Source organism: Mytilus edulis, chromosome 12, assembly GCF_963676685.1.
Source record: "Mytilus edulis chromosome 12, xbMytEdul2.2, whole genome shotgun sequence".
Classification (NCBI taxonomy): Eukaryota; Metazoa; Mollusca; class Bivalvia; order Mytilida; family Mytilidae; genus Mytilus; species Mytilus edulis.
The window spans coordinates 41753684-41766361 of record NC_092355.1 but is presented as its reverse complement, the minus strand read 5'-3'; the positions used below and the strand labels follow the sequence as shown (position 1 = coordinate 41766361).

Below are 12678 nucleotides of genomic sequence, written 5' to 3'. Positions count from 1 at the left end.
TCATAAATAAAAAGAAAATTTCTTCAAACATTTTTTTGAGAGGATTAATATTCAACAGCATAGTGAATTGCTCAAAGGCAAAAAAAAACTTTTAAGTTCATTAGACCACATTCATTCTGTGTCAGAAACCTATGCTGTGTCAACTATTTAATTTTAGATTTAAATAAGAAGAAATCTTTAATTGATTTGTAAAATCTTGACATTTGTTTTGTGTAAAAAAAACCATGTAATGTCTAAAATTTGATCACAATCCAAATTCAGAGCTGTATCACGCTTGAATGTTTTGTCCATACTTGCCCCAACTGTTCAGGGTTCGACCTCTGCGGTCGTATAAAGCTGCGCCCTGCGGAGCACCTGGTTTGCCAATAACTTTATGTAAATAACTTCATTGGAAATTTGCCAATATAAAATGTTTCTGATGAAGTTTTTTTTATTGTTTTATACAATAAACAATGTATATTCACTTTTACTACCAACCAATCTTTACCATTCAGTGATAACAAGCACTTTATTTTACATTTTAATATTTTATGATGTATTTAAAAGAGAGTTATTGTTGCAAACTCCATTAGAAATTTGAATTGATATCAGTTTTGGAAAAAGGGAAACGGGGATGTGAAATAAAAAGGGGGGGGGTTAAATTTTTCTCATTTCAGATTTCATAAATAAAAAGAAAATTTCTTCAAACATTTTTTTGAGAGGATTAATATTCAACAGCATAGTGAATTGCTCAAAGGCAAAAAAAAACTTTTTAAGTTCATTAGACCACATTCATTCTGTGTCAGAAACCTATGCTGTGTCAACTATTTAATTTTAGATTTAAAAAGTTTGAAGAAGAAATCTTTAATTGATTTGTAAAATCTTGACATTGTTTTGTGTAAAAAAAAAACCATGTAATGTAAAAAATTTGATCACAATCCAAATTCAGAGCTGTATCACGCTTGAATGTTTTGTCCATACTTGCCCCAACTGTTCAGGGTTCGACCTCTGCGGTCGTATAAAGCTGCGCCCTGCGGAGCACCTGGTTTGACAATTGTTTTGTTTTCTTAACAATTATTTGATCATCTTTGATATTTGTTTGATAAATTTTGCTTACAAAGTTGGTTAGTATTCAATACTTCAAGAAAAATACAAAAATGTTTTTGTAAAAATAATTATTTTTTATTCAAAGAAAATAATCAGAAAAAATTAATTGTGACTTTTTGTCCTGTGACTTTTTGTCAGTGCCTTTTTACCGTGACTTTTTGTCCTGTGACTTTCTGTCCTACATTCTGTTGGAAGCATGTGGTGCTGTGTAATGTGCTATAACATTAAATGCTAATCAATTTACTGTTTACAAAATACTTTAAATTTCAAGAATGGCTATGTATATAAATTTTGTCACATTTTTCTCAGAAACTACAAATCAGAGCTGAAATCTTTTTTCATGTTTCATGGTAGCATGCTACAAATGTAGACATTTTTATGTGTTTTCATGGTAGCATGCTACAAATGTATACATTTTTATGTGTTTTCAGGTCAATCTTTTATCAACTTCCTGTTTACTAACTTAAAGTCTTCAACCAATGCTTACTTAATTTTGATATATTGTTACAGGTGTGCTGATAAAAACACAGAGGCAAAGTTTACTTTTGCTGTTGATGTTGTGGTCCTTGATTGGAAAATGATACTGCTGTGGATTCATTTATTTTCGTGGGTACCAATTTTCGTGGATTAAGAAAAACTTGCATATTCGTGGATATTAAATTTCTTGGTTTTGCTGAAGTCTGCATACAAACCTATAGAAAAATTATCATTGGTTGAATATTCAATTTCGTGGTTTGACTGTGCCCACGAAATCCACGAAAATTGGTATCCAACGAATAATAATGAATCCACAGTAATAAATAATACAAATCTAGTTTGCTTTTGTTATGATAGCCTCTTGTTTATATTTGAACATTATACTAAGTTTTTGATTTGTTTTTCAGTTTAGGCACAGTGTATGGATTCAGTTCAAGGAAAGACTCCAGTAGTTCAGGTACAGTTTTGTTATGCTGTTGAACCTTTATCCAAGCCATTTATGAATACATCCACCAAGTGGCCTTCAACAAGGAGATAAATCCATACAATACAGTCTGCTATAAAACACCCTGTTATAAAAATTTGTGAAATAATTTTCTTGCTTGCTTCCAACTCTAAAGGATCTTTAATTTTATTTGTTTGTTTCATAATTTATGTTGAAGAAAAAGCGGTAAACAAGCTATAAGCTAGCAAACAAAAGATACAACAACTACGGAAAACATTGAAATAAAGGTGGCAAAAGGTTTTAAGTGTATGATTGAACTATTTATTTTGAAATTTTAGATAAAAGTGAAGGTTTGCAGTCGGAGGTGGCCAAGAGTTTGCTAGCACTAGCTGAGCAGAAATCCAGTTCTAGTCAAGGAACCAGTCAAGATAAGGGTAAATACATGTATCCGTATTGTATAAAATTGAACTTTTAAAGGGACGACATCAAAAGATCGATGTATGATAAAAAACTTAAAATCAAATAGTTTGGGGGTGGGGGTCAACATTGCTGCAAGTTTTGTTAATCCAAAATCGATTTTTACCTATATCCATATAGGTAAATCAATTTTTCCAAAATTAAGTTAAGAGGGGGGGGGGGTGTCAGTAAAAAAAACTATGTGAATTAAGTTTTTTATCCTACATTGAACTTTTGATGTCGTCCCTAAGCAGCAATGAAAGACTCTCACATATCAGTTTGATGATGTTTTGTGATGAAACATTGCATTGCATTTTCTGGTTTTAATAAATCAGCAGATTAGGAGATATCAACAGTTCAGTCTATCTGTAATAAAATAAAAGTAACTTTTCCTCTTGCTGAATATAACAATGTTTTGGATGTGTTTAACTATTCATAAGATTTACATGTATGACAATGAATAATATAACAAACAAATGACAAATAAAATGAAGAATGAAAATGGGGAATGTGTCAAAGAGACAACAAGCGGACCAAAGAGCAGACAACAGCCGAAAGCCACCAATGGGTCTTCAATGCAACAAAAAACATACAAGAAAGCTTACTTTAGATTTTAAAATGGCATAGACAAACAATATGAACAGAATTTATTTTCTTTGAAATGATGATTGAAATTAGTTCAGATGAAAATCATCTAAACTTGTTTATTGCAATCAATGTCAGGGCAATCAACACAAAACACATTCTTCAATCTTATTCAATACTGAAGCAAATAATTATAGTAAAATGGCCATACACAAAATAACAAAATCAATCAGAGTTGTCTTTCCATGTTGAGGATATGAAACACTAGTGTTGACATAGTTTAAGGCTACCTGTAAATCCTCATTTTGTAATTGTTTTTAATTGATTAATTGTATGTTTTTTTTGTTTTTTTTACAGAAACATAGATGGAAATATATAAACTATGTTATTGTTTCATTTCAGTTGAGCAGCCATATTGGTTGATAGGAGAACCCAGAGTCCAGTTATCAACTTCAGAGTCCATGGATAATGAAAAAGCAAAGGTAGGAAGCAGGGGAGTTTTTTTGAAAGAGGTAAAGGAAATATTTGGGGTTTTGTTGACTCACCTTGGCAAAGTAAAAAAGAAAGACATATGTGCTGTTTCTATTGGCAACAGGGGTGTCAACAATGTATTTATTTGTGATTAGGTCAATTTATAGGGAACCACAAGTGGAAGGTCAATGATATTTGGTATGCAGTTGAATTATCATTGGCACATATAAATACCACATAGATTGTTTGGCCCACACTTTAAGTCATGGTCTATTGACTTTGAAATTTTTGCTTTGTTTACATGTACTTTCTTGTGATTAGGTAAGTTAATGTGGAACCGCTTGTGGTAGGTCACTGATATTTGGTATGTAGTTGTATTAACATTGGCATATCTCATTTCTATTTGGTTCAATGACTTATATTTTGCATAGCTTACATGTTAAAGTATTGCTATTCTAATTTCAACAGTTGCATTTTATGATCAAATTAAATCTTATCTCTGTATTAACAGTTTATTTGATTTTTTCCAACATTTTTTTTGTCAAACTTCACACATATAAGGCACATCTTCTGACTTGCCTTGACAAAGTCGATAGGTCAAGACTATGACATGTTGTTTCTGAATGTTTTGCATAGTTTGCATGTTAAAGAACTGTCATTTTAATTTCAACATTTGCATTATATTATAAAAAAAAAAAAAACAAAACACAAAGGCATAACATATCTCTGTCAACAGTTTATATGTCTTTTTTCAATAATTTTTCTTGCAAACTTGCATATTTATAAGACATTTTTGTTAATTTTTTGGAGTAGATGAATTGTTTTATTCATTTTAAAAGTTTCAATATTTATTTTTAGATTTTACCACCAAGCAGCGCCTCACTTCCTGTTGGCAATGTAATGGTTGTCTCCCCTTCTCCAGAGTCTGTATCTAAAAAGAGTCTATCTGACTCAGATAATACAGATTCATCCAATATATCCAAAGACTCAAAATCAGAGACAAAAGAGAACTTACCAGAAAAATTATCTAGTGAGAAACCAGAAAGACCAAAAGATCTTTTTGTGACTGTTCCTCTTGGTGGATATATGCCTCCAATGAGGAGAACTCCTGGTGTTTCACCAAAACAGCAGGGACAACAGGGGTCATTTGACCTTGCTAAGCTTTTTAAATTGACTGAAAATGCAGTTCGAAATTCAAAACAAGCACTTCGTATTGAATCTCCAGCATTTCAGTTCAGTCATCCGTTTCCCAATATGGCTACCATAACAAAAGATGGGCTTGTTGTTATGGCAACATCACCTGGAAACAATCCAAATGAAACGATATTGGTAACAAGTATAGAACATGAAATCGAGATTGAAAGTGAGCCAATCAAAAGTCAAGAAATAGAATCAAAAATGAAAAGTGATGTAGGAAAAGAGGATAGAAAAGTTTTAGAAGAAAAATATGCAACATTGTCAGAAAATCAAGTTGACGAATCAGACGATGTGGAATTTATCAAAGAAGTTACAGTAAAAACACACACAGATTTAATTCATGAGAAAGCTGTATCACAAAATCTTATTGCGTCTTCAAAAGGAGGAAAATTCATATGTGAAATCTGTTCAAAGAGATTTCAAGAACACCAACAGTTAATTTTACACAGAAAAACACACTTCTTAGACCAATATTATAAATGTGAAAAGTGCAAATTACGATTTACGTCCAATGATCTACTTAAAGTTCATGAACAAACACAGTCCCATTTGACTATGCTACAGCAACCCATCATTATACCAACCTCCGCAAATCCAAGACCATTCAAGTGTGATGACTGTGATATTGCTTTTAGGGTTAAAGGTCATTTGGCCAAACACCTGAGGTCAAGGGCTCATGTCTTAAATTGGGAGCACCTTGGTAAAATCCCTCATGGTACATTCCAAAAATTAGAACATTTCATCGGAACATTAGAAGCATCTGATTCAGCATTATTTCTGAATTTATTGCTTGAGCTTATGAAAAACAGAAGTGAAGATACCAGTTCAACGTACCAGTCAAGTAGGAAAAGTAGTGTTAGTATTGAAAGTGGAAAACTTACACCTACATCTAGAAAGCATTTTCTTTCTTCACCCACAGAGCTAAGCAAAAATGATCTCTCTCCTAGTAAACCAGTTGCTGTTGAAGTGAAACAGGAAACAATGGAAATTGATAATACAGATGCTGTCAAGGATGACAGTTCAAAAGGTCAAGCAGATGAAAGTTCTGACAATGGACCACATCTGTGTGGGATTTGCAGAAGAGGGTTTATTAATTTGGAACATCTGAAGGTAATTCTCAATGAAAAAATAATTTTAATCATGATTTAGGAAGGTCAACAATTCTGGCTTGTACCACCCCCCTCCCCCTTTGAAGTGGACAGGTGGTTTCTATATTTTTTAATAAAAATGGAAAAAGGATATCTGGTATAATTGCAACTTAAACAACATTCCACTAAAAATTTATAGGACACTCAAAACTTAAAAGATCTTAGCTGCATATAATGAGGCATACATCACAATCACATTCTTTGATTATTTTATTATGTGCAAATGCAATCCAAAGATGATATACAGAATATAGACTTACTTTTTAAAGGAAAATACTGAACAAGAACTTTCTGTGCAGGTATTGATAACAAAATCAAGCAATTGTAAAAAAAATATGGCTCTGATTAGCCAGGAGATTGTACACATGTCAGTAAAGGTGTATAATTGAATTTTGTGTAAAGAAAATACAGCAAACTAATATTTAAAATAGCGTAATTAAAATACAATATCATTACACAAAAACAAACAATTTCATATTATGATTTTTTTTGTTATCCCTGTTATAAAAAAAAGGTTTTATTTCTCATGGAGACTCTAAGTTATTGATGAAGCATTAAACAAACTATATTTTTCAGAATCATTTGATAATTCATGCTGAACTACGACCTTATGTGTGTGAATATTGTGATGCAGGGTTCACAAACGCACAGTCACTGAAAACTCACTTACAGTCTCATGCACAGGTAAGATAAATGTTAAAAAAACTACCATTTGTACAAATTTTATCCAGATGACCATTTCGAAAACTGATTTCTGTTTATATTAGTGAATGTTTTGGCCAAAATAATTCCAAACTTGAAACCTTGCATACAAACTTTAAAATTAACTCATACATTATAAAATTAAGGAGATGTGGTGGGATTGCCAATGAAGCTACTATCAAAGATAACAAAGAGAGTGAAAAAAATATGCAGTTCTAACCAATATAGAGTTGAGATATGTCACTTTGTCTGACAAACATCTCTTTAATCAACTAAAATTGAAGAAAAATTGAAAATCACACTATTTTTGAATTTTTATTACCTCTATCCACCTTAAAATATCTTAAAAAGAAAAAAAGACTGTTAGAATGAGATAAAATTGAGAATGGAAATGGGGAATGTGCCAAAGAGACAACAACCCGACCATAGAGCAGACAACAGCAGAAGGTCACCAACAGGTCTTCAATGCAATGTATACACCTTTTATCTTGAATGGTGTTCATGCTTCTCTTTGCAAGCTGCATAAGAAAACTCTTTAACTTTTTAACAAAAGCATGCAAATTCATAAGAAGGGTAGAGTGGTGCACTCATATTCGACGGGGACACAATTTGGCCATTTTATGATTTTGAGGTGTAAAAACTTCAAAGAATGGGTGAAATGGAAGAAATATGCCGGTAAATTATGTTACTATAACAAGTATGATTATTTATTAAACTAAGACAAAATTTCGGCACTTACCGCAAAGGACTGAAAAACAGACAATGATTTTCAGCCAATTTCCTGAATTAAAAAATGATTTCAAAGAAGTATTTCTTAGTAATTCTTTGACTGATTGCCCTAAATTTGAAATGTCTGCTATTCATCTAAAATGAAATTGATTTGATAAATATTGTTAACTAAGGATTTTCTTACCCCCAGGAGTAGATTACCTTAGCCGTATTTGGCACAACTTTTTGGAATTTTGGGTCCTCAATGCTCTTCAACTTTGTATTTATTTGGCTTTTTGAACTATTTTGATCTGAGCGTCACTGATGAGTCTTATATAGACGAAACGCGCGTCTGGCGTATAAAATTATAATCCTGGTACTTTTGATAACTAAAGCTGCAGTTATCTGGTGTTAAGTAGATGTTTAAAAATGGTGAATATGTGTACCCCTTTGACAAAACATCAGGAAATTTCAAATAGCCTTAAATCTAACTTTTTTGATGATTTTTTTCAAAGAAACAAATTTTCAGGCTAAGAATATTTTGTTTTTGATGTTATCTTCATGATACAATTTTCTATTGGAGTGCCTATTTAATGCCAAATTTTTTGCCTTATGCCTAAACACAATACAAATTTTTTTTTTAATGAATTTATAATAAAATTTATTAATGGCATTAAAGCGGATCAAGTTTTGTTTAATATCACTATAAACATGTATCTTTTCTTTCCTTGATTGACAGGCAACGCCATATGTGTGTGGTTTATGTGGTAAAACATTTGCACATTCTGATGTTCTAAAACAACATATCGATCAACATTTGAACCAGCAGCAGACTGTTCCTATGGTAACAAAGTCAGGTTCAAAAGATGACACAAGTGAAAAAGCTTTTCCCATGGAAACACTTTCTGACTCAACAGAAAGTGAGGCGAGGAAAAAGGAAGATTTTGTTTCCATGGAAACAGAAGTTAATGATGTTACTGAATCAGATTCAGGAAAAGATTATTCGACTCCCATGGAGTCAGACTTGGACAAACACACTGATGATCCCAGTGTGGTTGCCTCTTCTTCAAGTGCTATAACTGAACACACACAGCAGACGACAGTTTCTCTTGTGACCACTTCTAAAACAGACATGAAGAGTCTACCGGAATTTGAACAAAATTTGGAATCAAAATATACATGTGATAATTCATTGCTGAAAACAGAAAATTCAAAGGATAAATAAAGGGCACCATTCTTTACTCTTTACATTCCAGAAAAGATGGCTTCGAACCTTAATCATGTTGATTTTTACTGTACTTTATATTGATAAAAATTCTTTATTTAAGAAAAATTAGGATTCATATTTAGCATTGAAATCCTTAAAATTATTAGACTTAGAGACTGAATGTTAAAAAAATATTCTTTAAAAACCCTTGAGAAATCATTAAAAACTTCTTGCTGAATTTTTTGTCAAATGACAAGTTTTAATTTCTGGACTTTTATATACTTCAAATTCATTTTCTTTCATATAAAATAACCCACTGTGTAGAGGAAATTGTGATAGTACACACCTGATTTTCAAGCATTAATTCTAAAATTATTAAAATACATTTTATTTTCCCTTAATTTCATCACTATATTATTGATAATCACTGATATTCAACAAAGTATAAAAATACATCAGATTGAGGAAGTCATTGTGTTTACATCATCACAAAAATGAGTATGTACCCTAGCTAACTGTATTTGTGGGTGTGTGTGAGGTCACAAATACCACAAAAGGAAGGTTGAGATTGATTTGGGGGTTGATGGTCCTAACCGTTCAGTAATTAGGGGTCTAAAGGGGCCTGAAACAAGCATTTTTCTAGTTTAAGAATAATAACTTATGTAGAAGTATTTTGATTGCTCTTAGATTGAACCACACTTGTATGTAAGTGTATGGATCTGTCTGACATCGAAGACAAGGTTTTTTATATGAAATAAACCGGACTTTTCTCAAAATTGCAAAAAACTTAAGTGACAAAATTGCAATAACTTCTTAAGGTGGTACCCAACACTTTAACTAAAATTAATTTGGCTCGTTTGATTTTCTTAAAATTTTGACAAAGTATTTACTTTGACCCTTTTACAAAAATATAAAAATTTCAAAAATTTGAACCAACCATTTTATCAGAAAAATTACACTGGTTATATAGCAGTTTGAAAAACACTGATTTTGATCATTGAGAAGCTTAATATTCCCTTTACAACACAGTGTAATCAAAACGTTAAGCTGATTTTACAGAGTTATCTCCCTGTAGTGTTAGGTACCGCCTTAATTTACAGTAACTACTTGATTAGGAAAAGGTAGTAGACAATAAAGATTAGATATGACCTTAGGACAAAAAAGTGTGCAAATAAATACAGAATAATATCTCTTTTTTCAGCACAGGATAGGATGGTTTAGAGCATAAAACCACAAATTAACCTGTTTGTGTGTAGATTTTTATTTTTCTATGTCCCAAACATATACATCATAAGGTTGGCATGATATTATCATTTTACTAGATTTTATCACCATTTTTGATATATACACAAAGCATTGAGCAAACCATTCTATAAATCCTATAGCTACCTATTAAATTTCAAGAAATTTATATACTCAAATACTCCAGTTTCAAAATTATGTGAATGCAAACAATCTTTGTACAATCATATTTGTCAAGAAAATAACATTAATTATGCATGGTGTATCAATATAGTATACATTCTTAATATTACTCTATTTATTTCACATCATAGGCGATTAGAAATCAGTAATAATTAAAACAGCAATCATCCTTATGACACACATCTTCTAATAGACTGTCCTTATGCAAATTAAAACTTAAGCCCCGCCCGATCAGTTGAAATAACATTGGTAATAAATATAAATGATGTCATTGTCAAAGTAATATTTAAAGTTTGAATTATCTCCCTTTGTACATACAAGTACAAGATTTCATTGCAATGTTTGATTTTTGTCTTGCCTGACAAAAGTATAGCTTTTCCAGCATTGATAACATTATCGTAGGCAATAATTGTTATTTTGTTTTGGCCTTGGGTTGGTTTGATAAGAACTACCTGTAATATATCAATGATATTTTGTATGATGTTGTATTAATAACAGTACATATCAGTTTGACAACAAGTTTGAGTCTCCCTCCCCCCCAAACCCAACCCAACCCAACCACAGTATCCTTAAATATTATATGTTATCTTGAGGGTAAATTTCATGTCCAATCCACCATGTCCACCAATTTTTACTTTCTTTTTGTTTAAGATGTGCCAAATTTTCTTCATTGTTTCCATGTGTATGATATGATCTGCAAGCTTTCTTTTATTTATTTGTTGAGTAGATTTTTGTGTGCAATCTTCACTTAATTATACAATTTGAAAGTATTTGTTTTGGAACTGAAATACTAACAACATGAACTCATATGCAATTTTAAAAGGCATTATTTAAACTTTATGTTGGGTTTTTTTTTTTTGTTGGTTGGACAGTTTCACTTTGTATGGTAATTATAACCATTCTAACAAGATTCATTTGATCATGCCATTAAATGTTTTCATGGCACCAGGTTTGATAGAATGTATGAAGAATTCAGTGAAACACTCAAAATCATTTTATCATCCATTTATAAGGGAAGTAACTCTCATGAATCACATTAGAATGTCTTTGAGCAGGAATACAAGTAATTGTTTAAAAGCTTATAGGCCTCAAAACTTGAATACTTATTACTTTACTAGTTTTACAAAATTCACCACACACAGTTAATTTGTTAGCTAAATTATCAAGTAAACAATGTTTAGTTATAAAAATACATCAATTTAATGAATGGATGATCGATCTCTGTATATTTGAATTCTATGTGCTATCATTTCCCTCTCCCCATCCACCTATGGATCCATCGAGAAGTGCTAGTGCTACTGTCGCTTTTATTTCTGGTTTGTAGCAATGTAATATTCCTAAATATTAAAGCAGACAGTTATCTACCCTGATTAATAACTTATTATCTCCCCTGTGTAACCTTATGAAGGGAGATAATTTATAAACTATGCAAATTTATAAAGGGAGTTAATTTATAACTTATGTAACATTGTATTAACTCCACTTTGTAGTTATATTAACTGAAAGGTATTGTCTGGAATTTTTATTGTTTTTTCGTGCCAATCAGGTTCACAAAGGTTGTAATTTAATCGTAGATATTATATTTTACACATTTGTCTATTCAGATAAAAAGGGGATGGTACATTTTTGGACCAAATTCATCCAAAAATCAAATGTATATTAAACAATATTAAATTACAGAATCAAATGTTGAATTTTTTAAATTTAAAAAAACGATTCAGTTTTGGTTTAAGAATATCTTTCACCATGATAAAATAAGTGAACAAATTTGCAGAATTAATTATTTTTTAATACATCAATAAATATTTTGCATAACCTCACTTTATTATATATAAAAGTTCATTTAAACAATTCTAACATTGAATTGTCTCCCTTATTTAGATACCATTGTTCTATTATCTCCCTTGTTAAAATACCATATTATTTAATGAGAATATGTATGTGCAAGGCATTAAGTGCTGAATTATGAGTATACTATTTTGTTTGTTTGTTGCAGCTTGTTACATTGTTGTTATTTATATTAAATTCATCACTACAGTGTATGTTGTTTTTGTTACTAGTTCTTGTTGATGCACTGGAGCAGATGTCTTGTGAAGTTGATAACTACATAGATATAAGAAGATGTAGTATGAGTGCTTATGAGACAACTCTCCATCCAAGTCACTATTTATAAAAGTAATCCATTAGAGGTCAAACTGTCAAAGTATGATCACCTACACGGAGCCTTAATTGGCTCACAAGGAACAGCAAGCTATAAAGGGCCCCAAAAATAACTAGTGTAAAACCATTCCAATGGGAAAACCAAAGGTCTAATCTATATAAAAAACAAGAAACCACATCAACAAACGAAAAGTATTTGACTCAATCAAAAGACATATTAACATAAGTGAACATACTCTGAACAAATAAATTTGATCTATGATACAATGTAAATACAAAATCAATGATTGTCTATAGAATTGGAGGTACACAATGGGGATGGTTTGTAAGGGTAACTTTATGGAAGCCTCTGTCTTGGAAACACCCTCTTTCCAAGGAGCATTTAGTTTTACCCTCGTCAGTCTGTAAATTTTGTGTACATCAGGGAAATTGGTTGTTGTCAGTATTAAATTTATTTTGCCTCAACCAAATATTATGAAAATTTTCACAATACTTATTATCACAAAATTTGAAAATAAAGATTAAGTTTGAATTTTGTTGGTGTCATTATACGACCGCAAAAATTGAAAATTTATTGGTCGTATATTGGTATCACGTTGGTGTCGTCCGAA

At 31.3% G+C, this 12678-nt stretch overlaps 1 protein-coding gene across 1 annotated transcript in view; it reads left to right on the top strand.

Moving 5' to 3' along the window:
* The window catches only part of LOC139498491 (transcription factor HIVEP3-like), a 34971-nt gene extending 23024 nt beyond the window's left edge, over positions 1-11947 (top strand). The window contains exons 6-11 of the mRNA XM_071286895.1: positions 1971-2020; positions 2347-2442; positions 3452-3531; positions 4379-5827; positions 6442-6549; positions 8015-11947. Of these exons, the coding sequence (XP_071142996.1) occupies positions 1971-2020; positions 2347-2442; positions 3452-3531; positions 4379-5827; positions 6442-6549; positions 8015-8500 (2269 nt within the window). The 3' untranslated portion in view covers positions 8501-11947. The remainder of the gene's footprint in view (positions 1-1970; positions 2021-2346; positions 2443-3451; positions 3532-4378; positions 5828-6441; positions 6550-8014) is intronic.
* The last annotated feature ends 731 nt before the right edge of the window (positions 11948-12678 follow it).